We start from the raw sequence: 25,827 nt of genomic DNA on the forward strand, positions 1-25,827 counted from the left end.
GCGAATTGGCAATCCGCGAACTTGCGTATTTACGGATTCGCAATCCGCCAAATCCGCGAACTCTCACGAATGTGCGTTTTTTTTTTGTGTTCGCAAGGGTTTCTGCCAGTTCGCGAGGGTTGTGTACCAGTTCGCAATTGTGAACTTACTTGTCGGCTCGCAACAGCCGCGACTATGTTGTTTCTACGTCTGGTTCATCATCACAGGTTCACAGCACCCTCTGTTTCACCACTGCCACCCTCTGGTACACCCATGCCACCCTCTGGTACATCACTGCCACCCTCTGGTTGGTTTATCACTGTAGATTATGGGGGTGAAAAAAGCAAGCACACCTGCCCTGCTTCAACTGACATGAATTAATTTGGGGTTGATTAATGTGTCACTGAATTTAAACTTCCAGTCTGGCTGGCACCTGCTTCCTTATCTGTAATTTGCTTTCTGTTGCAGTGCAATTTTTTTTCACAGGACCTTTGTGGCCTACTTGTAGCTATTCTCTGAGCCTGCTGTGAGGGTCAGAGCAGGGTCATAGAATAGTTGCAAGTAGGCAACTGAACTCTGAAGGGGCCCCTCAGGAAGCACTACAGGGAATGGTTACCAATGATAAGATTGAACTTTTGCACCTGATGAGTGCTTTCAGTTTTGTCTGTAATTGCTTTCTGTTGCAGTGTAATTTTTTTAACAGGACCTTTGTTGTATACTTGTAGCTATTCTCTGAGCCTGCTGTGAGGGTCAGAGCAGGGTCATAGAATAGTTGCAAGTAGGGAAATGAACTCTGAAGGGGCCCCTCAGGAAGCACTACAGGGAATGGTTACTAATGATAAGATTGAACTTTTGCACCTGCTGAGTGCTTTCAGTTTTGCAAAAATCCAAATATCCAGCAGCATCCACAAAAAGTAATCCTTCCAGGTCAAGATCCAAATCAAAGTGACCAGCACATGAAGAAAGCACTGGGAGGAGCCTGCTGGACAGGAACAGGAAGTTGGAGACTGTGGGGCACTTCCTTCCTCCCACCCCCCCCCCCCAAAATGGACTCCTTGCAAAGAAAAAGTGCAGGCAAATGTCAACCTGAGGAGTTATTCTGATAAAAATCATAATTTTCAAGGTTTATGCTGCCTGCTGGTGGATTTCTTGTGCGAAATTGCAAATTTTGCAATCTCGCAATCGCGAGATTGTCGCTGCCCGCCGCATCTACGTGTTCGCAAGTGTTTACTCCCACGAAATTGTATAGTATTCTAGTTGGCAAGTGCGACCAAGCAAAAAATCCGCTTCGCACGGATTTTACGAATTTTCGGCAAGTTCGCGAGATTTCGCGGATTGCGAATTTGCCGAAAATCCGCAAAATCCGCGAGCGGAACGGATTTTACGCCCATGCTTAATAGGGAGCTGCCTGGAGCAGAGGAAAACTTTAAAAACTGCCTTACGCCCACATTTGAGTGGATGAATAACAATCACCTCAAATGTAATTCCGGAAAGACGGAAATATTGCCCTTCGGCTCTCAAAATCTGTTTTCCCCTAAACAATGGTGGCCCATGGATGCTGAAGCTCCTCCTAACACTATCTTGTCTGCTCGTAACCTGGGCATCAAGTTTGATGACCAACTGTCTTTCAAGCAGCAAGCGGTAGGTGTAGCTAGCACGTGCTTCCACATTATTAGATCACTCAGGAAGTTTTTTGACCTTCTTCCTCTTGCAGCAAGGAAAACAGTGGCAGTGGCACTGATAACATCCAGACTGGACTACTGCAACAGCCTGTATGCAGGAACCAACAAAGCGGTGCTCCACAGGCTGCAGTTAGTCCAGCATGCTACTGCCCGCTTAGTACTTCGGTGGCCAAGAAAGCCATCGGCTTCGGCCGCGCTCAGAACTCTCCATTGCCTACCATTACACAAGCGTGTATTATTTAAGGTCCTTCTTATCACCTTTAGAGCCTTTTTATTTATTTTAGTGTGTTTTATATAGCGCACAGCTACACCAACGGGGTGTCCCGACGCTTCCTGTGCGATCTTAAGCTGAACTAGATGTTTGAAGGGGGGTATTAACAGAAAAGGAAAGTTTTTAAGGCTTTCCGAAAGGGGAGTTCTTCCTGGATTGTCCGGATGGAAATTGGTAGCTTATTCCAGAGGGCAGAGGCGCATACTTGAAAGGTTTTTCCGCCTGAGCGGGTTTTTTTAAATCTGGGAGTGGTAAGAAGGTTTTTTGAGGAAGAGCGAAGAAGCCTGGTGTTATTGTAGGGGGAGAGGCATGTGGAAAGGTAGGCAGAGCCCTTTCCCCTCACTGCACGATGGGCCAGTACTAATGCTTTAAATTCTGCCCTTTTTTGTATGGACAGCCAGTGTAGTCTGCGGCGATGGGGCGAGATATGCTCACGTAGAGGTATACCACCCACCAGCCGTACTGCAGCATTCTGGACTGTCTGGAGTCGATGGCAAAGACCTGCAGACAGTCCAATGTAGAGGCCATTGGCGTAGTCCAGATGGGAGGTAATTAGCGCCTGGACTATAATCTTCCTGGTGTTGTTAGGTAAGAAGTTGATTAACTTTTTCACCATCCTAATTTTGGCAAAGCATGCTGCAGAGACTGTATGTACTTGTTGTTGGAAAGAGAGGTTAGTGTCCCATCTGACCCCTAGATTTGTCACCGACTCTTTAGGCTGGGGAGGGGCACTTTCAGTCACAAGGACCCAGATACTTGTCCAAGGGCTTTCAACGTTATCAACCAGCACGTTGTTTGAGGTCGGCTAATCAAAATCTTTTGGTAATTCCCAGATTGAGACTGGTCACTAAAGGTGGGAAATCTCTTTTTGTCTTGGGTTCTAGGGCCTGGAACAAATTGCCACCTCAGCTCTGACTCATGTCCAAGGAGAGCCACTTTAGGAAATCCTTGAAGACATGGATCTTCTCCCTCACTGACGCTGCATGTAGGGCACTAGTGTAAAGTGTGTAATGTGTTTCGTGTTGCCTTCAGTGCACCAACCTATTCGAGCTGGGTTGGCTTTGAGCGCCAAGATGCTCCTTGGAGTGGTAGCAGCGCTATATAAATGAGATTTTACATTACATTACATTACCCGTCTTGAGAGATTTGAAAAGACCTACCATATCAGGGAGGGGCCCTGTTTATACCTACTTTGGAATAGCAAAAACAAATTTTACATGACTGTCATGACCACCCCATGGCAGGTCACAAAGAAATAAACAAGACTGAAGAGTTGATAAAGAGACAATTTTGGTGGCCCAATATATGTCGAAGGATATCAAGCAATATGTGTTGGGTTGTGGAATTTTTTCACAGGGAAAATCCACATGGCAGTCACCACAGGGATTACTCCAACCTATGCCTACGCCCCCCTATCCCTGGCAAACAGTGAAAATGGATCTGGAAATGGATGCCCTCCAGTCGGGACTGCGACCCAGTGGTAAGGACTTAGCTACACAGTTCAGTTTGCATGTAGTGAGATTACACGGAATCCCCAAGGTCCTCATTTCAGATCGAGGTACTCAATTCCTGTCTCATTTCTGGATGGCTTTTACTAAAGGATTAAACATAGAAACCAGATTCTCCACCAGCTATCACTCAGAGACAGATGGACAGACTGAGAGAGCTAATCAGGAGCTTGAGCAGTATTTAAGGCTGTTTTCATTAGATCAGGAAGGGGACTGGTTAGATCTCTTCTGGGCGGCAGAATTTCCACACAATAATTCCCAAAATAGTTCTACAGGTCATTCTCCACTCTATTTAAACTATGGAGGACACACAAACCTAATGATAAGTACCAGTGAGAATTCAGTACCAGTAGTTAAGAATTTTGTGAGACTCTTGAGCCTGCTAGGAAGAATTTAGAGAAATCGAAAGAGTTGTACAAACATTATGCTGACAGAAAGAGAAGGCAAGAAGATGATAATTCAAGAGGAAGCAAGATATGGCTTAGCACCAACAATTTGAAATTGAAAGGAAATCGGAAATTTCAACCCCGTTTTATAGGTCCCTTTGAAGTAGAAAAGAAGTTAAATCCAGTAACCTATAGATTAAAGTTACCTACTCAACTGAGAATTCATCCAGTTTTTCATGTCTCCCTACTGAAGAAATCCTCACCATATGTCGGGCCCAGAAAACCTCCCAACCCTCCCAAGAGGAGTTTGTGGTTAAAAGAATTTTAGATTCTAAGTGGAGGACCAAAAAACTGTACTACTTAGTTGATTGGAAAGGCTTTGGCCTGGAGGAGATGTCCTGGGAACCATGTTCTAATATGAATGCCCCGAGATTAGTGAGAGCCATTCATGAACAAAATCCCCACAAGGCCAAACATCGGGAATCCCCCTTGCGGAGGGGTACTGTCAGAAACCTGGGTGCTAAATTGCATGGACGCCAAGTCGTGGGGGTGGTCAGTCCTGGACAGCATTGGTGAATGCACGTTCCCTTAAGATAGCTGGAAGCGCAATGGTTAGCGCTCCAGCCTTTCCACAGTAAGCGCGAGGTCTGAAGAACAGCTGAGGCTCGCACTCACCCTCAGCTGTGCGCACATCACCGTTACTGAAGTAACAGCTTTTGGCCTTTCGTCCGCGTTCCTTCAGAGTCAATGTAGAAGAGTTTTCATTTCGAGACCGTCGGTAGCTTTATTCTGCTATGCGCCGGGTTTTCAAAGATCTCCTGTCAGGAAGATTTGCGAGTCTGCAGAGTTCAGCAGTTCAATTCCTTGACTTCTTCTTTGAGGAAGAAGAGACTTTTCCGAGCCTGTGCCAAGTCACGCAAGTACAGCTCTGTGAGCTTTTGAATGAAATAAAAATTTAGCGCCGGTGTTAAATGATAGAAACTTAGTGACAAAGGTCGAAAACCAAAGTCAGTTTTCTTTTGTGCTCTGAGAGATGTAAACAAGGTTAACAGTGTGTTATTTCAGAGTATTTAACTAGAAATAAAAAGAGAAAAGAAAACCTTACCTGAGTCCATGTTCCAGTCGGGTTAAGCAGCTTCAGAGAGTCCACCTGAATCTAAGAGAAAAGAAAGAACAGTCAAACAAGCACTACATCATTAAAGAGATAAATCCTAACCAACTCCAGTAATAAGAAGAGAGGCAATAGCCCAATCTCTAGAGGTGTCTAATCTCTTTGTGCTCCAGAAGAAACTAGAGAAGCAGCAGATAGACAACAATAGTATAGAAGACGAGGCTGTCTCTTCTCTGTCCCTTCCCCCTTTCCCCACTGGGATTTCCTGCACTCTCCCTTGGAAAAACCTGTGGGAGCGTGAGGGGAAGCTCAGTGAGGCATTAGGAACTGGCAACATCATGTTCCTGTGAAGTACCTGGCAAACTTAATGTAGACTCTTCTGACACATCATCCAGTGAATGTGTGTTTCTGTAAAGTTTAAATATTATATATATATATATATATATATATTACCTACTGGCGGTCGCCAGTAGGTATATATAGTTAGGATTTTTTCTCTATGGGATTTTTGAAAATTCTATGTCTAATAACTTTGGCGTTTTTGGACGGAATTGGCTGAAATTTTCAGGAAAATGGCACATTTTGTTTCTGAGCAGCCCCTGAAAATTTTGGGGGGGTTCGTCAAGGGGGGGCCGAGAAAAAAGGGGGGTCCCAAAACGCGTTTTTCCCATGTTAATTTCCATAGGGCGGTTGGCCTCACTTTTAGCCCGAACGGCTGAATGGATTTGCACGAAACTTGGCAAAATTGTAGGGACTGGTAGCCCGATGTGCCTTTTGTAGGTCTCAATATATGTGCTCCAGTGGATTTTGAGAAATTAACGTTTAAAAAAAGATATATATCTGTAACAGCGGACCTGGCAGCGGCCCAGGACGCGTACTTTTCGCGCAACGGAGCTTTGTGAAGCGAAGCTGATTGGTTCTCCGGCGTCTGTCAACATTCCAAACAGTCCGTAGCGGCCGCCATCTTGTCTCTCGGTAGGATCGAGAGACAAGAGGAGGCCAAAGCGAAGGGGCAAATGACCATAAGGGGGAATAGTAGATCCTCGGTGACCCCCTACGTTTGATGTGGAGGTTTTAAAAGGGCCCCGCGGGGCAAAAAAAAAAAAAATAATAATAATCGAACGGCTGAATGGATTTGCACGAAACTTGGCAAAATTGTAGGGACTGGTAGCCCGATGTGCCTTTGCTAGGTCTCAATATATGTGCTCTAGTGGATTTTGAGAAATTAACGTTCAAAAAAAGATATATATCTGTAACAGCGCTCCGCTTCGCGTACTTTTCGCGTTACGGAGGTTTGCGAAGCTGATTGGTTCTCCGGCGTCTGTCAACATTCCAAACAGTCCGTAGCGGCCGCCATCTTGTCTCTCGGTAGGATCGAGAGACAAGAGGAGGCCAAAGCGAAGGGGCAAATGACCATAAGGGGGCATAGTAGATCCTCCCTGACCCCCTAGGTTTGATGTGGAGGCTTTGAAAGGGTCTCGCAGGGCAAAAAAAAAATATACCGTTTTTTTAGTTTTTAGTTTTTTTGCGTGGAGTGCGCCCGGTTCGCGAACCGGGAAGCGGTCTGGGGAGCGTACTTTCTTGAAAATTAGTGAAAAAAGTTAGAGTAAAATAATAATTGTGAGTGATCAGATGTAGGGTAGCTCTGAGAAGAGCTTTTGGGTTTATGGTACATTTAGGTACTTATAAGTAGGTACCAATGCACAGTCTTAAATTCAGAGTGAAAACTCTGTTGCCCTCATCTGAGAAGTGAACTCCATCTGCTCTGTAGATATCTTGCATGTAGTAACGCAAGTTATTGTTGTACAGGGAGCCCATTCCATGGTCTCTCATGTAAGCTGAAACAGATTTGTTTACATGCTTCCTTGATTTCTCAATTTGTGGACAAAATTGGTTCGACCACCTCCATTTCTGTCTTTGGCATATATTTGAATATACCAAGGCAGTCTGAGGAAAAAGTGCCATCAATTGCTCAAAGGTGTCCTTTAAAAGCATTTCCAGACCTACCCCATTCAAAGTGCCCAAATCATTACCTCCACAGTGCACAATTAACAGGTCAGGTTTTGGCAAATGCATAAAGGTTTTCACCAATGGTATCAATTGGTGACATTTTAATCCTCTGTGGCCAAACCACTTAATTTCCACATCTTGTAAATTGAGGTTAGGTAAATTCCTGTTTTCAGCGTACCTTTGAGCCCAATAGATGTAGCTATGTCCAACAATCCAGACAGAAAACATGGCGAGAGAAGGTTCTCCTGCAGTCAGATGAAGTGTGGCAATGAAATGGCAGTTGAAAAAATGAGAGTGTAAAATGAAAAAAACTGAGGAGTTTCTGTGTTAATGAAGCAGTAAGAGTGATTGGTGGATTTTGATTGCTGAAAACAGAAAGTTAGTGTGCATGGATGAGTTCGTTGAAAGATGTATTTTGAGTGGCGAAGAAAAAATCATTAAATGAAAGAATGCTCTGGATATGCAGGTGCACTGAGAGTTCAGAGTTCAATTGCAACATTGTTGTGTGAGAGGTCTTGCAAGAGGTGGTTGCTATGCAGAAAAAGCAGAGAGGGGGCAGAGGGGGGAAGGGTTTTGCTTTGAAAAAAAGTGAGGGAAGAGTTTTGATTGGGTGACATGAGAGATCTGTGTGAGGAATTACAGCATTTCTGTGCTTTTGATAGCTGCAGACTCTGGAGTGCATACCTTTTGCTCTGCTGAAGACAAATTGGTGTGTTTCTGAGACTGTTTTGAAACTCAAAGTATTTGCTAAGGTGAGAAAAAATTTCTTTAATTTAGATAGAAAATAGTGTGCTTTAAGGAGAAAATTATGAAGAAAGTTGTGTTTTTCAAATGTTGCTTTGTCTCAAGTGTTTCACAAATAGATTTTGTTTCTTTGAGAAATTGTAATTGGAGAAAATGTGAAGTATTAGTACTGACAGGGCTTTTATGTGCATAGGAGTTGTGGAGTGTTTTCAAATTATGACTTGTAAATCGTTTTTGAGAAAAAGCAATGGTTTTAATATTGATGAGAAGGACATAATGGTGTCTGCTTCTTTATAAGGTAATTGAGAGTCTCTGATGTTATTTTTCCCATTTCAATGTAAGAAGTTTGTCTGTGGAGCAAATTGCTTGTAAATATGCTCCCACCTGTGCATGGCAAATTTAGATTTTGAAAGTTTCCGTTACATAGGCATGTTAAAGGTGACTGAAATATGCTGCAAAGGCAATCAAAAAATGCTTTTATGTGTCTTAAGGACATTTTAAGTCATTTCCCCATGTGCAGTGTTTTCAAATTATGAGTTGAAAATCGTTTTTGAGGTAAAGGAATGTTTTCAAAATTTATGTGCGCCATATGACCCCAAATTTCTTTTTCAGGGGTGCAGCAGGGTGTTCTTGAGACACCCCTGCACCGTCGGAAAAATTCATAATTTGCGATGAGGTAATTGCTAATCGCAAATTGCACCTTCATTCCTATGGGCCTCCTGCTGCATGGAAATGAATGGGTAATCTTGCTGAAATGCAAAGTCGAATCTGTATTTAAAAGGGTCTGCACCTCTGTACGGGTGTTCGCTATGTGAAGCACGAAAGTTTCACGGGCCGAACTCAAGGCCACCTCTCTCTGAGACAAAAGAGCTCTTATTCTTGCCATGCCGTTGAAATGTGCTCCCAAGGTTGGTATTTGTGGCCAGATTGAAAACTCCCTATGTTCATGTGTGGGAGGAAATAGAACATTTCTGCAGCAAATAACCCGTTCATTTACTGTTACGATAAAATGAATACTTTTAATTAACCCAGAACAATCTTCATTATTGAGCATCAAATAACTACCATTTTCCAAGAACTTGAACGTGGGGATGATAGCAGGAACTGGTGTGCCTTGCAACACGCAAGCCATATTTGGTCGGTGTTTGTTGCATGAACCGTGTAACTGTATGTGCCTACACATTAGTGAATGATCTGGCGTCTCAGTGCATTCCTCTCCATTCAGATAAAGTTCTTGATCATCTTTGAAAATCTGTATGTGTATGGAAGCGACCAGACCTCATGAAGAAAACCACTACCTAAAGGTTAATAACGACCTATTGGTATATATTTCATACAATTTGAAAACTTATATAAAGCAAAAGGTAGCGTTATTAAACCGTGGATAAGGCACGTTGCCAAAGCAGTCAACCTTTTGGATTTATACTGGAAATGTTAAAGGAAGAATTACGGAGTAGGGCCTGTAAATCTTTAATGGACAACGAGTAAAATTACTCCAACCATCATATTCCTCTAACTCCGGGATAGTAGGGGTGTTTAATTTTTTAGAAGTAGCCAATCCAAAGCATTTGGTCTGGGAAATTGTTTCATTCACAAACAACATATGATTTGGGATGAGACATGCACGGTGGAAAGCCTCAGTGCCTTGTACCTGCCAGGTTCGTGAACCCCAAACTGATGTAGATCCTGGATATTTTTACTCTGTGTTACGTTAGCATGGGCTCATTACTGGTTTAAACGCCATTTTTCCTTTTTTGTAACTTCTGCACACGATACTTAGTTGTTGCTTTAGCTTTCAGCCTACCTGCGTCAAGATCTATGCCTGCTTCAAGCAGGCGCAGGGTTTTGATGTAGCTTTGTCCTATCTGATTGTAAATGCGGCACACCGTGGGTGGCAGAGCAGTGGTGCACGTTAACTGGTGCATCCCTGGGGATGTGCTAGTTAATATAAATCTGCCCCTTTACATTTAATTATGTGCAGGGGACACAGAGTAGGTGAGGTTTATCCAAGGTTAAGAAGAGATGAGTCTTGTTCAGTGAAAAATTGGAGATAGGCTTCAGTATATTATATACTTAAGTAGTGTGTTAAGTTTTTGATGACTGTTATTAATTTACTGTTGGGTAATAGTGGTTAATAACATTTTTTATTATATTTTACCACAGATTCAACTGCAGATTATTTCAAGATTTTAGGATGCCTAGCAAAGAAAGAGTAAGAAAGGCTGCAAAACGTCAAAGACAGCAGGACCATGGAATAATGCAGCAGTCCTCTAACAAAAAGATTTGTCAAGTCACCAAGAAAGCACCGGGTAAGAGTCGAAAAACAGTCATAAGAAATATGTGTAGTAAAAAAAATATTACTACAGAAAATGTTTCAGTTCAGAGAAGGAGAAAGAATTCAAATGGTAAGGAAAGGCCAATGAGAAATGTTACTGCTAGAGTAAGAGATAACTCTATGCATGAAAGTAGAAGGAAACAAGAGTTTAGGGATATTCGTAAACGAATGTTCCGCAACAGGATAATTGGGAATTTGTTAAAAAATATTAAGAAAGGTCAGCAGAAAGTGTTTTTTTATAAGAGAAAAAAAATAGTTGAGAAAGTTATTGATCAGGCATTTGAAATTAAACGTAAGTTATTTATTTTGACAATCAATAGAATTAGGAAGCTAAACAAGGTAATTTATGATTTCAAAAGAAATAGTAGATGGAAGAGAATAGTTAATCGTAGTAATTTTTGTGAAGTTTTTTCTGGAGAATGGATGCATAGTTCAAGCTCTGAGGCATTTTTTAATGAGGAGAGTTATTTCCAGGATAATGATTTGGTGCATGCAGTTGACACCAGTGGTCGAGCTTATGAAGTGAAAGATGGTTGTCCAGTTGAACAAGAAAAACTTGTGAGAACAGAGATAGAAGAGGTGTTAGGTAATGAGGTTTTAGGGAGACGTCCTAAGGGTCCTGTGTACACCTGGAAGTGTAGTAGTATTTGCAGTGTACGACAGGATTCCATCAATTTGCTTTGTGATTTTATACGGTCATTTAGTAAGAACAGTTTGAAGCAGAAAATGAAGTTGTTGCAAGAATTAGATCCTTGCAGAGTGAGAGAAGTGATAGGTTTGCATGGTCATTCACTGGCTTGTCTTTCCAGGAGAGTATGCCAGAGTGTTTTTCATCATTTCAGGATGCTAGCAGTGCATCATAATAAAGTGAGGAAATTAGTTAGAATGTTGTATTATGCTAAGAGTCCAGCAATTATGCTTAAACAATTATGCGCTGCTCTTTTGCATGGTTCTGAAATAGATGTGAAGAATATATGTGAAGAAATTGAGTTTTGTTACTTTGGAAGTAAAGAGGAGAATGTTGAAATTGACCAAGAAGAAGAGAGTAATGTGGAAGATAGTGTACAGGTTTCCAGTACAGATAATTTCCAGAGGGAAATTGCGACGTTTGAGGTGAAATCAAGTGAGAGGCCAAATTTCACTTGTGTGTGTTGTCGACGCACTTATTATAAGAATCAGACTAAGTTAGTGGATTTATATGGAAAAAGTGAAAGGGAAAATAATAGTGAATGGAAGGATTTTACAACATACTTGATGGTAGAAAATTGTTTTGATTTGGGATTGGATCAACGTGTGTGTACTTATTGTTGTAACAAATTAAATCAAAACCAGATGCCTGCTAGAGCAGTTCATAATAATCTGGAATTGGTTGAGATTCCTTCTGAATTGAAGGATTTAAATACTTATGAATCTATTTTGATTCAAAGTATCCATCCCTTTCAGGCTATTGTAAGAATGGAGCCAAAGACAGGGAAATTGCCTCCATCAGATTTACAGAGAGGATTAAAGGGAAGAGTTGTTTATTTGCCTCTAGATTTGAAGAAAAACATTAACACAATTGGAGTAGAAAAAGTGGAAGAGGAACCTCTTGTTATCTTAGTTAATGGGGTTCCGACAAAGAATAAGAAAATATGGCAAGATTTAGTAGATGTTAGGAAAGTCAAAAGGGCAACATTGTATTTGAAAAAATATAATAAGTACTATAAAAATGTATATGTTGCAGAAGAGGAAGTAAGTGAGGAAGAGGATAACGATTTGTGTGCTGGTCAAATTGAGAAAGTAGAACCCTGTACTAGTGAAGAAATATATGAACATTATAGTGTTCATCCTTTGCATTCCAAGGAAGTCATGGAGAATGCTATTGAGTTGTTTCAAATGAAACAAGCGAAAGGGAGTCCCATTAGTGTTTGGGAGGAAAGTTTGGAAGCTCGGTGTTTCCCACAGCTTTTTCCAACAGGTCAGGGAGGAAGATATGATGAGCGACCTCATCAAATTCCTGCTTCTGAATACCGGACTTTGCGATTGTATGCAGGAGATCCTAGGTTTCGACAATGCATTCCTTATTTGTTTCATCTCCTGTTTGAAAGCGATCTGTCTGGACTGTCATATGCAGTGAACCACATCTTGAAAAGTGGTATACATATGCAAAACATCTCGGCAAGTGACTTTATGGATAAAGTCAATGTCCAAGACAGTATTTTGGATTCTCACCTGATTAATCTCATGGCGTGTCAGCGTGGTACTAATGAGTACTGGTACCGTCGTCATGGTGATTTAAAATGTATGCTAAGGAACTTAGGAACTCCCACATGGTTCCTCACTTTGAGCTGTGCTGAGTATGGCTGGGAAGACTTACTTGAATTTCTACGAGAGGCAAATGCTAACGTAGAAAACATCGAATTCAAGACACCCGGAGAACTGTGCTCTTTGGATCCAGTCAATGTATGTAGGTACTTCAATCATAGATTTGAAGGTATGATGTCTTTCATCATGAATAAGAAGAATCCACCTCTTGGAGAGGTGTTGGATTTCTTCTGGAGGAAGGAGTACCAAGCAAGAGGTGCTCCTCATATACATATGTTGCTGTGGATCAAGGATGCACCTAAATTTGGAACGGATGCAGACGACTCAGTGATGAGTTTCATAGAACAGTATTCTACGTGTGCTGTTCCAAACGCAAAGGAGAAAAAAAGCCTAAGAGAAAAAGTTCTACGTTTCCAAAGCCATCGATGTGGAAAGTACTGTCGTCGTAAATTCCGGAACAAAGACAAGTTCTACACCAAATGTCGTTTCGGCTTTCCACGATCGGTGATTTCTAAAGGAAGAGTGAACAGTTTGATGTCTTCGCTGTGACATAATGTGATGAAGAAATCACCTAAAAACACATACAATTTGAAGAGGAACGAAGAGTCTAAGTACATTAACGACTACAACCCGGTGATTTTGTCCATGTGGAATGCTAACATGGATATACAGTTTGTGGCTGATAACTGTATGGCTGTGGCTCGGTATGTGACATCTTACATCACCAAAAAAGAGAAGACAGAATTGAAGGATATGTGGGAGGACATTTCCCATGAAAAGAGCCTCAGCAAGAAGTTGTACAGTTTCAGTCTGAAGATGTTGTCGCATCGAGAAATCGGAGCTTACGAATGTTCTGACCGGTTGTCTTCAGCAAGTCTCTATGCCAAGTCCAGGAGTATCGTTTGGGCGAGTGTTGGTCTTGCTGCAACGCGTAATCGAGTTCTGAAACCTGTGCGGGAAATTGAGTATTTGGCGGAAAAGGAGCCAAACAGTACCGACATTTTGAAGAGCAACATGTTGGATACATATTATCCAAATCGAAGCAGTCACCTCGAGAATGTTTGTCTGTATGAGGTTCTGCAAAATTACATATTCAAGAGGAACATCAAAGAAGATACTGAGAAAGGAGTGTATGCTGTAATAGGAAGTGAGGGATGTCTGGTCAAGCAAAGAAAATGCCACTTGATAAACCATCGAAAATTGAGTGGCGAATCTCCTGAAAAAAAGGAGTTTTTCTATTTAGCACTTTTGCAACTTTTTAAGCCTTGGCGTGCAGAAGAGGAACTGCTTGGAGATTTCCTTTGTTACGAAGACTCATTCAATGCTGCCAAGGAGACCATAGAATGTCCTGCTTTTCCCAAATATGTAGAAATGTTGAATGTGGAAATTGAGCAGGAAGCAACGATTGCAGCCGAGATTGCCAGAGACAGTTCTCAGGACAGTCAGAGTTCTGCTTCATTGAGTCAGGATCCACTAGGAGGACCTCTTATCGAAAATGAAGCTGCCACTGCTATGAATGAAGTGGAAAGAGCCATGGCACATGCTCAGGAGGATGCGGTTAACTTAGAAGAGTTGGAAAGACAACTCAACGTTGAGCAGAGGAAAATATATGACGAACTTACCATGCAAATTGATCATGGATTAAGTCATGACAAGAAAGAGTGCTCATGTACGTCGTTGAAGCCTGTCCGACTGTACGTGAGTGGAGAAGCGGGAACTGGAAAAAGTTTCCTTATTAAAGCAATTTCATGTTATTTGCAGGAAAGGACAGAGTCATCGCTGTCTTGTGTTGTCACCGCTCCAACTGGACTGGCAGCACATAACATTAAAGGGATTACTTTACATCATTTACTGATGCTGCCAGTGGAGCATGACAACAAATTAGAATATCACAAGCTATCTGGAGATGCTTGTTTTGAAGTTTCAAGAGTCTTGAGGAAAATGAAACTTCTTATCATTGACGAAGTAAGCATGGTTTCCAATGTCATGCTTGCCTTTGTGCATTTGAGAATGCAAGAAGTTCTCAAAACAGAGTATGATGTGTTATTTGGTGGCAAACACATCATTGTTTTCGGAGATCTTCTGCAGCTGACACCAGTGAAAGGGCAACCTGTGTTCAAAATGCTCACGCATGAAGATACCAGGAAGTGCTTAGGGAGTATTGGCAACGTCAATATATGGTTAAACTTCAATTATGCTGAACTGCATGAAAATATGCGTCAGGCAAAGGATGAAGTTTACAAGACTATTCTACAAGATGTTAGAATTGGAAAAGTGACCGTGGGAAAGAAGCTTTACATGCACGATTACTGACAAATTTATATCCAGACGAAGATGTTGTGCCTGAGAATATTTTTCAGAAAGTTACTGAGAAAAAATCTGGAATATGTTTGATGCCAACTCTTGCAGAATGTGCCAAATTCAACAACAAAATGTTGCATTTAGAAAAGCAAGAGATTGTGAAATTGGAAGCTATTGACAGAGTAGAGCATATGGGATCAACAATTATTTTGTCTGAGAATCTGAAAACAAAATTGGATTCATTAGAGAAGAGTATATCTAAAACTGCGGGTTTTGAAAAGACTCTGAATGTGTGCTTGAACTGCCGTATAATTTTAAGAAGGAATTTACATGTTGAAAGAGGTCTGGTAAATGGATCAATGGGTAATGTTGTTGATTTTGTGAAATACAGAAATAGAGATGGAATTGAATTTTTAAAAATTAAATTTGATGGCATTGAGGAAGTACAGCTAATTGCTCGTTGTTCTGCTAGATTTTTGCTTGTAAAAGACTTATATGTTCGTCGTAAGCAGTTTCCTGTTTGCTTGGCATATGCGGTGACAATCCATAAATCGCAAGGTTTAAGTGTAGACTGTGCATTGGTGAATATTGGCAGTTCTGTGTTCAAGGAGGGTATGGCATATGTGGCATTGTCACGAGTTAGGACTTTATCGGGATTGTACTTGATTGAGTGTGATGTCACAAACATTTGTGCGGATCTAGATTGTGTTAAGGAATACAATAGGTTGAGAAGAGAGTATGCGCCACATTTGCCTCAGTATCCTTTGTTTGAGAAACGTGTGGTAGGCCGGAAACGAAGAAATGTGACCAATACTGGGGAGGTTGTAGCAAAAAGACGAAAAGTCGATGAACCTGAAATTATAAGCAGAAACAAAAAGGATTCTGTTGAAGATGTTGTTGGTTTTCAATTTGAAAACAGTTCTGGTGTCAACTGCTATGCTAATGTAGTGATTAATGTTTTGTTTTCTCTACAAAATGTAACAGAAGAGATTGTGGTCAATTCTGATCAAAGATTTTGCAGTTTGTTAAATTCTGTGTTAGAGAAATGTAGCACTGATAGAACAAACATAGAAAGTGTGTCTGAAATTCGAAATCTGTTAGACAGATGTTCAGGCCAAACACAATTCTCTCAAAATAGTCAGCAAGATTGTCAGGAGTTTTTAATGTATATGCTTGATGTATTGTATGCTGAAGGTGTAGATGTAGATCATCTGTTTGGGCTTTCTTATCAATGGCAGCATGACTGCGAGAACTGTAGGGTATCAAGTAGTACTAGTGTAGACTCAGAAAGATTTATATATTTAACTTTGCCAGACAGTAAATCAGTCTCTTTTAATAAGCTAGTAAAAGCAGCTGATCACAATATGGAGTGTAGGCAATGTAAATCTGAAATGATGTCCACATTATTTATACGAACATATGGCCAGTATGTCATTTTAATGTTCCAACGATGTAGGCCTGATGGAACAAAATTGACAACTTTAATTAAAAATGTTGTGGCTTCACAGTTGTCAATATCAGGAAGGACTTTTGTAACTGTAGCAATTATATATCATGATGGTTCTTCAATAACATCAGGACATTATACAGCTTATTTAAAGTGTAGAAATGGCTGGTCATTCTGCAATGATTCTGTTTTAATTTTCAAAAAAAAATTGCCATATGACCTTAAAAACTCTTACCTGGTGTTTTTAAAACCAAAATTTTAGGGAAAGAATCTCGGGATGTGCTCTGAGGAATTTCAAGAAGTTCTCATGGCTCCTACACTATTTGGCCTTGAAGATAAGTGTAGTACAGAGACATAACTTTTTACCATATCACTGGACGTTATTGAGAAATATGTGCACTTTGAATGAGTTCAGAAAAACTATTTCTTTTTATAAGCTAATTGAAGCAGCGAATCAAAACATGGAGTAGAGGGAATGTAAGTCTGCAATGCTGTCTACTGTTTTACATTGCTTTGTGATTAAAAGTGATGTAGAGAATTAAATAATTGTACTAGTCATAAAGGTAGTGTAAGTCTGCTTCATAGTAAGCAGTATCAGTGTGATAGGAAATGTAGAACATGATTGAGCAAGAAGGGGAAGATATTACTAGTCCAGGATTGTGTAAATGATCTTCAACATTTTAATTCTGAAAGTTGTGGAAATGCGAAAAGACGGGATTGGCTAACAAGAAATCCAAGAGTTATACATGGCTCTGACAAGATTTGGCCTTGTGGAATCTTGTGGTAGAGAGCAAGAAGTCATTTATTGTATGTAACATGTTTTTGAAAACGATGGAGGTTTTCTTTCAGAAAGTGGCGGGTTGAAAGTAATAACAGCACAACAGAGTGTAAGCTGTTCATAGGACATCCTTGGCCGTCATGGAAAGTAAGTTAACTTTAAGGAGTTCTGAATTCTGATTTCTAATGTTGTATGGGTTTTTTAAACACAATCATTTTGATTGTGTTTTTTTTTCCCCGCTGTTATATGATGAATACCTTCAAGTCACTGTTTTAGTGAAATTTGATACATTCTGAGAACAGCAAAAATAAACCATTTAACATGTATAATTAATTCTGTTCTGTTTGCATTTATGATGTACATGTAGAACTGTGTAGGAGGCATGGAGAAGGTGAGGCTTCTGTAAGTGTCAAAGTTGTTGCATACAGTGCTCATATTCTACGTAGTCTTTTATATTTCATTACTTTCACTGTTTCTGACTGATCAAAAATTTTTTTTTTTAAAAGAACAGTAAGTATAAGGGAAGGAAACAGACAGTTATGTTAAAAGAAACACAGCTATAGGGAATAAACTAGGGATACTGTTACCCGCAATCCTCTGCTGATGATGTCACTGAGCATGTCATGAATGATGTAATATGTGACATCATCAGCAGTGGATTACGGGTAATAGTATCTCTAGTTTACTCCCTTATAGCTGTCTTTCTTTTAACATAAGTGTCTGTTTCCTTCCCTTATACTTACTGTTCTTTTTTTTAAAAAAAAAATTTGGGTTCGCTTCCGGTTCGCGTACCGGGGAGCGAACTGGGAAGCGAACTAAGAGAAATAGAGGTTGGCACAGTTGCAAATATTGTACCAATTTTTTAATAACGGGGAGGTAGTTCTGAAAAGAACTTTTTTTTAAATTGTTTTTGTTGTTTTATATTTTTTTTATTATTTTTCTGAACATTTTTTTACTTTTTTTGAATTTTTCTGAACAGTTTTATATTTTTTTTGTTTTTTTTTCGGAGGGGGCAACGAAAACGATTCATTGTAAAGGGCTCAACAGGAGCAAGAAAACAAAAAAAAAGAATTTATTGTTTGGGGAGTTTCGGACAAACATGAGCATGATTGTCAATAGCTCTGTTGATCAGAGTGATGCTACTTTCTGCGTAGCAAATGAATCCACTGCAATGTACGCAGACTTGTTTTACTTCACGAAATCTCGTTTGTATATTTGGCACCATCTCCCTGCCCTCTGGTCCCGTTACTTCCGGTACAACAGATCTTCTGGCCATAATAGGGAGATTATCTAGGTCGTCCTGTTCCTCTTCTTCCTCTTCTTGCTGAATTATAACTTTAGCAGGTGGTCCACTCTTCCTTGGATGTGGTGGAGGTGGTGGGGAAGCACCAGCTGAAGCTAGTAAAGAAGCCATTGCTCACTGGTAACAAAGGGTCTTTCTCTCACAATGATGAAAGTCAGAGTGAGGAAAGAAGGAGGGATTTTCACCATTTGGGAAAAAAAATAGTTCTCAACCAATGAAAAGTGTTCATTTTAGATCATATGACCTAGTCTTACATCATTAGGAAACCGAAAGTGAAATGAACCAATGAAAAGTGTTATTACCAAGTCACATGACCTGCTGTGTGTATGTTACGCGCTTTGCAGGGCCTCCCGGTTTGCTTCCAGAAACCTGTGCTTTGCGACTCGGTAAGCGTACGAGTTCGCTAACGTAGCACGTCATATGACGTATCACGCGACAACGCGAAACGTCATGCGGACGGGAGGCGTCACGATGTTGTTTTCTAACGCGGCAGTTGCGGTAAAGAAACGTTTACCGGCTCGCGGTCTATTTCGCGGCATCAAGGTCAGCTAACGGGAAGCTTCCCGATTCGCGAAGCGGGAACGAAGAAAAAAAAATATTTTAAAAAAAAGTTATTAATAAACATATAAAATATATTTTTGGATTTAAAGAAGAATACATTTTACAGCTACAGATATTAGCTGTTAAAAAACCAATGAAATTCACTGAAAAAACCATAGGTTATAGACCATATATAGTTAGGAATTAGCATTTACAAAACCTTGAAAATTCACTGAAAAAACCATAGGTTATAGACCATATATAGTTAGGAATTAGCATTTAAAAAACCTTATTTTACTCACACAAAACCATTGAAATTCCATATATAGTTAGTTGCACTAACTATATATCGCGCACCCGCAATCCACTGCTGATCATGTCACATATTACATCATTCATGACATGGTCAGTGACATCACTGATGACATCACTGATGACATCTCAAATGACATCACTGATGACATCTCACTTGACATCAATGATCACATCACTGATGATATCATTCATGTGATAATACAATGCATCTCCTCACACTCTAATATAACCTCCGTTACACCCAGTGTTAAATAGAGAGTATCATTTTTGAAACCATTGACACACCAATACTAGTTACTACATACGCACTCACTGATTCCTATGTCTACACACACATTCACTCATACAATCATTCATACATACAATCACTCATCTTTACAACACTATCATATGCACTCATACACCTATACAGACACTCACACTCTGCCACTCATCCATGGAGTTACTCACACACCTAGTCAGTCCTGAAAAGAATCAATCACATTTCCATTTTCTCATCTATACAGTTAAACACAGAACACCTTACATTTTTGAAACATATACTAACACATAGTTACTCTCTTATAGAATCACTGATACAAGTACACATTGATCTGCACAGAGTCACACACCTCCCAGCCAGCCATACACACACTCAGTCTCCCATACAAATACTTGTGCAACCAATCAATAACCCATATAGCTACTTATATAGCTACTGATTAACACGTGCAGCAGCTTGCACAACAACAGACATACTGATGCACACTTTTAGACAGTTTAGTCACTAACCCGTGCATTCAGTAAGACGCATTTAATCACTCACTCATACAGTCAATCACGCACCTACTAAAACCTTTATTCAGACACTTATACATCCACTCATTCTTCAATATGTAAAACATATTTAAACTTTACAGAAACACATAATCACTGGATGTTGTCATCAGTGATGTCATCAGTGATGTCACTGACCATGTCATGAATGATGTAATATGTGACATGATCAGCAGTGGATTGCGGGTGCGCATTATATAGTTAGTGCAACTAACTATATATGGAATTTCAATGGTTTTGTGTGAGTAAAATAAGGTTTTTTAAATGCTAATTCCTAACTATATATGGTCTATAACCTATGGTTTTTTCAGTGAATATATATATATATATATATATATATATATATATATAAACACACACCAAGGATGATTTAGTAGGTGCATGACTGATTGTATAAGTGACTGTTTAAGCGTTTCTTAGTGAATGCAGGGGTTATTGAGTAAACAGTGTAAATGTCTGTATCACTCTGTCAGTTGGTGTATAAGCGGCTGCATGGGTTGGTGCGTAGCTACATGACTGTCTTTTTGGGTTATTGATTGGTTGTCTGAGCATCTGTATGGGTGCCTGAGTGTTTTAGTGAGTGGGTAGGGGGTGGGTGACTCTGTGCATAAAAGTGTGAGAGGGTGAATCACTGGGTGAATGGGATCAAGAGTGCATCTGTGAACGGCTGTATGGGTGGGTGAGTGTGTGTATGGGTGTGTTGGTGAATGAATGGATATCTCTAATATATATGTGAGTAAGTACATATGTGAATGGCAGTGTATGTGAGTGTTGGAGTATATAAATGACTATACGTGAGATGGAGTGATTGTGAGAGTGGCAGTATGGATGAGTGTGTGCTTGTATCAGTGATTGTATAAGAGAGTAAGTATGTGGTGGTATTTGTATAAATAAGTGAGGTGGTCTGTGTATAACTGTATTGGTGAGTAAATGGGTATGATTGATTCTTTGTATGATTTAGTAGGTGTGTGAGTAAGTCTATGGATGAGTGGCTGTGTGTGAGTGTATGTATAGGTGTTTGAGTGCATATGATAGTGTTGTATTGATGAGTGATCACCTCTCTGCAACGCAGCTCTGTGCGGCATACTGGAGGTACCTAGTGGGCTAGTTGGCCCCCAGGGACCCCCAGGATTCAAGGGCAATTAATTTCCCAATTTACAACGCGTCACGGGCGCCTTTGCAGAGTAGTGCAGTGAGGGGACGGGGCCTCCGGTGAGATGCTGATTTTTTATTTATTTAGTTTTTAGAAGGGGGGCTGTGTGGCCCCCGTAATTTTACTAGTTTTTGGGCCCTGTTGACCCCACCCCCCAGGGCCTCACCCCTTTTTAAAAATTTTTTTTTTTTTAAACTGGAATGGGGCTGCGTGGCCGGACTCCCGAGGCCAATTTTGGTCCCTGAGCCTCATCCCCCAGGGCATGGCCAGACTTTTGTTTAAAAAAAAAAAGGTATGTATTTATCTGGAGGGGGGCTGCGTGGCCATCCCTCCTTAGGCCAATTATGGCCCGGGGACCCCATCCCAGGGGCTGGCCTTTTTGTTTTTTTATTTTTGTTATATTTTTATTGGAGGAGAGGGGGGCACTTGGCTCCCTTCCCGGGCCACTTTTGGCCCTGGGGAACCCATCCCCAGGGCCTGGACTTAGTGATTGGGACCGTGGGGGAGCCCCAATGCCCCCATGGTCCCGCTATCTCTCCGCCTCCTGTGGGAGCTGGCATTGCTTTTGAGCAAGCGAAGCTGCGGAGATCTGGGCCTAAATCCATCGTTTTTTTGCTCACCATGCCTTTCCAGTTTGGACCCAGCCATATGCAAATCAGTCTTGACCCTGCGCTCAATTGGAACAGTCCAGCCCAAACTGCCAGGCCAGGTCCTCCCTGGACTGGAAACAAGCATCCTAGGACGGGTTTTGGGCGTTTAGCCCTCATCAGCCAGGACAGCTTGACTCCACTGGCATGGAGAGCACGGGACCCACGTCTGGGCATACCCGTCCCACTCAGGTTGACAAATGCAAAAAGAACAATTGATGGACAGAATGCAGAACAATGTCATACATGCACCCCAGTACTGAGATCTGGCCTTAAGCCATCAATTTTTTCTCATCATGCCATTCCAGTTTGGACCCAGCCATATGCAAATCAGTCTTGACCCTGTGCCCAATGGGAACAGTCCAGCCCAAACAGCCAGGTCAGGTCTTCCCTGGACTGGAAACAAATGGGAACAGTCCAGCCCAAACTGCCAGGCCAGGTCCTCCCTGGACTGGAAACAAGCATCGTAGGACCGGTTTAGGGCTTTCAGCCCCCATCAGACAGGATAGCTTTACTCCAGTGGCATGGAGAGCACAGGCCCACGTCAGGGCATACCCGTCCCACTTGGGATGACACATGCAAAAAGAACAATTGATGGACAGAATGCAGAACAGTATCATACATTCACCCCAGTGCAGAGATCTGGGCCTAAATCCATCATTTATTTACTCACCTTGCCATTCCAGCTTGGACCCAGCCATATGCAAATCAGTCTTGACCCTGCGCCCAATGGGAACAGTCCAGCCCAAACAGCCAGGTCAGGTCTTCCCTGGACTGGAAACAAATGGGAACAGTCCAGCCCAAACTGCCAGGCCAGGTCCTCCCTGGACTGGAAACAAGCATCCTAGGACGGGTTTCGGGCGTTTAGCCCTCATCAGCCAGGACAGCTTGACTCCAGTGGCATGGAGAGCACGGGACCCACGTCTGGGCATACCCGTCCCACTCGGGTTGACAAATGCAAAAAGAACAATTGATGGACAGAATGCAGAACAATGTCATACATGCACCCCAGTACTTTGATCTGTCCTTAAGCCATCAATTTTTTTCTCATCATGCCATTCCAGTTTGGGCCCAGCCATATGCAAATCAGTCTTGACCCTGTGCCCTATGAGAACAGTCCAGCCCGACTTGCCAGGCCAGGTCCTCTCTGGACTGGAAACAAGCATCGTAGGACCGGTTTCGGGCTTTCAGCCTTCATCAGACAGGATAGCTTGACTCCAGTGGCATGGAGAGCACGGGACCCACGTCTGGGCATACCGGTCCCACTCGGGGGTGACAAATGCAAAAAGAACAATTGATGGACAGAATGCAGAACAGGTCATACATTCACCCCAGTACAGAGATCTGGGCCTAAATCCATCGTTTTTTGGCTCACCATGCGATTCCAGTTTGGACCCAGCTATATGCAAATCAGTCTTGACCCTTCGCCCAATGGGAACAGTCCAACCCGAACAGCCAGGTCAGGTCCTCCCTGGACTGGAAACAAATGGGAACAGTCCAGCCCAAACTGCCAGGCCAGGTCCTCCCTGGACTGGAAACAAGCATCCTAGGACCGGTTTCAGGGTTTCAGCCCTCATCAGCCAGGATAGCTTGACTCCAGTGGCATGAAGAGCACGAGACCCATGTCTGGGCATACCCATTCCACTCTGGTTGACAAATGCAAAAAGAACAATTGATGGACAGAATGCAGAACCATGTCATACATGCACCCCAGTACTGAGATCTGGCCTACATCCATCGTTTTTTTTCTCACAATGCCATTCTAGTTTGGACTCAGCCATATGCAAATCAGTCTTGACCCTGGGCCCAATGGGAACAGTCCAGCTCGAACTGCCAGGCCAGGTCCTCCCTGGACCGGAAACAAGCATCCTAGGACCGGTTTCGGCCTTTCAGCCCTCATCAGCCAGGATAGCTTGACTCCAGTGGCATTGAGGGCACAGGACCCACATCCTGGCATACCCGTCCCACTCGGGTTGACAAATGCAAAAAGAATAATTGATTAACACAATGCAGAACTGTGTCATACATTTACCCCAGTACAGAGATCTGGGCCTAAATCCATAGTTTTTTTGCTCACTATGCCATTCCAGTTTGGACCCAGCCATATGGAGATCAGTCTTGACCCTGCGCCCAATGGGAATAGTCCAACCCGATCTGCCAGGCCAGCCACTGGTATCAATCTATCCTGGCTGATGTAGGGTGAAACCCCGAAACCGGTCCTAGGATGCTTGTTTCCGGTCCAGGGAGGACCTGGCTTGGCAGTTCGAGCTGGACTATTTGCATTATGCACATAGTCAAGACTGATTTGAATATGGCCAGGTCTACACTGGGGTGGCATGGTGAGCAAAAGAATGATTGAATTAACCCAGATCTCTTAACTGGGGGCGAATGCTTTGATTTGTTCTGCATTCTGTCCATCAATTGTGTGTCTTTTACTTTTACAAAGTGGGCATGTTCTTGCTTTACCATTCAGTGCATCTGCCTGCCTGTGGAATCTACATCTGAGGGAGGGTGGCAGTTGGGCTGTTTGTACATTCACTCTAGACATTGACGTCTTCCATGAAGCCATCATCATGGACTTAAAGAGACTTTAGGATGAGATACCCAGAAAAAGGCAATTCAATATTCCGATGAGACAGTGGAAAGTGATCATGGATCTAAAAAAAAGATGAAACGCTAACAATATAATCTTCGGACAAAGGGGGCAATGTTTTTATTTTCAACAAGGAGAAACATGTTAACAAAGTCAGGCGACAGCTGAATGACACCAACTGCTACACGCCTATACACAGAAGGGAATATAACTGCTGTATTATCAAAATCCAAGAACTTTTGAAATGTTGGCTCGTAAGCGGGCTCATTGAGTTGGAAGAATATTGCTTTCTATTCTGCAAACAAACGTGTTGCAAATTAGTTCGTCCGCTGGTGCACTGTAAATCATTTTTTGTACGCTGGGATACTTGTAGCTGGTTTTGGGTGTGCGCCACTGTGAGATTGAGGTTCAATCATTTGGTTGTTTGGCTTTTCTGTACAGTGGTTGTGATGTCTCTATGGTGAAGTGTTTTCATTAAGTATGTCTTTTACATTTTCTCTGTAAAAAGGATATTGTTTGTGTATAGAGTTTTGATAAGCAATTCAAAAAAGCTGTTTTGCCAAATAAAATGAAAAAATGGCACTTTGATCAGTGTGGACCTGTTGGTTTAGTTTCATGGGTCTAGATATGAAGTAATTTAGTAAATGGTACAGTAGGCAATTCGTAATGGACAGGCACAATTCTCCTTAATGTTAAATAAGGCTTTATTTTTCTACATACAGGTCTTTTCCGTGATGCCAGATTGTTTCTATTATCTTGTGCAAAAGTCAGAAAAGGATGAAGGTTGACTTATGTCTTCTTTTCTCTGGCAGTGTCTGTGGGGGAAATACCCGGTCTTCTTTTCTTGTTCCCTTCCAGTTCCACGCCGTGGGCGGGGCTCAGATGAATAAAAAAAAAAAAATGTTTCAATACCGGGTAATTCTAGTTATATTGACGGGTAGTGAGGGAGCACCCATTCACGAGTGATGGTTTTATGGGAATAGAAGTGCTCGTGAAAGGAAGGGCGGGGACGTGCAATGTACAGGGTTCTGTGCTATTAAATGCCCCTAGACGTCCGACCTCTCCCGCCTCCCTACCCAACCCAGTAACCTTTTACGTACTTGGGTCAGCCACGCTCCTCCAAGAGTGTGGCGGGATGATGCGTGGTCTTGCCCTTCTCTGGGCTCTCCCGACATCTTCGTGCTCCTGATGTCTTCTGCCCGGGTCGGGGGTACGCGCTTCGTTTTCGCCGTCGGGTTCCTCGTTCGCCGGGACCCGGCGTTCTTCAGCTTCCAGCTTTCGGTGTCTCTCGTTCTCCTCTCCCATGTCGGTGTATAGACACACCTCCTTCTGCGGTTCCGCTTCTCTTGTTGGTGAGGCGGCAGATACGTCACGCCAGGGGGCGGGGCTGTCTTCCTTAGTGTTCCAGTTAAAGGTATAACTTCCAGGACCCGCAAAACTTTCGTCTTTTTCATAAACGGTTCTCCACTCATCCTGCGGTTTAGGAAAAAGAGGTGAAGAGTCATTTCGGGCTTCCCACCAGTCCAAAGTATCGTGTGATGTCTCCCCGGGACCCTCGATCTTGTGACAGGTACTCAGTACTGGCATTTTGTTCTGTTTTGTTG

At 42.0% G+C, this 25,827-nt stretch overlaps 1 protein-coding gene across 2 annotated transcripts in view; it reads right to left on the reverse strand.

Moving 5' to 3' along the window:
• Window positions 1-25,536, reverse strand: part of SOD3 (superoxide dismutase 3) — a 178,238-nt gene extending 152,702 nt beyond the window's left edge. The window contains exons 1-2 of one of the 2 annotated variants that reach the window (XM_078678394.1): window positions 25,324-25,536; window positions 4,932-4,982 (exon numbers count right to left, since the gene is read on the reverse strand). In XM_078678394.1, the coding sequence (XP_078534520.1) occupies window positions 4,932-4,982; window positions 25,324-25,398 (126 nt within the window). In that variant the 5' untranslated portion in view covers window positions 25,399-25,536. The remainder of the gene's footprint in view (window positions 1-4,931; window positions 4,983-25,323) is intronic. The other variant, XM_078678393.1, reaches the window with a different exon arrangement.
• Between the last annotated feature and the right edge of the window lie 291 nt (window positions 25,537-25,827).

The sequence above is a fragment of the Lissotriton helveticus genome, chromosome 2_2 (genome assembly GCF_964261635.1).
Source record: "Lissotriton helveticus chromosome 2_2, aLisHel1.1, whole genome shotgun sequence".
NCBI classification, from domain to species: Eukaryota; Metazoa; Chordata; class Amphibia; order Caudata; family Salamandridae; genus Lissotriton; species Lissotriton helveticus.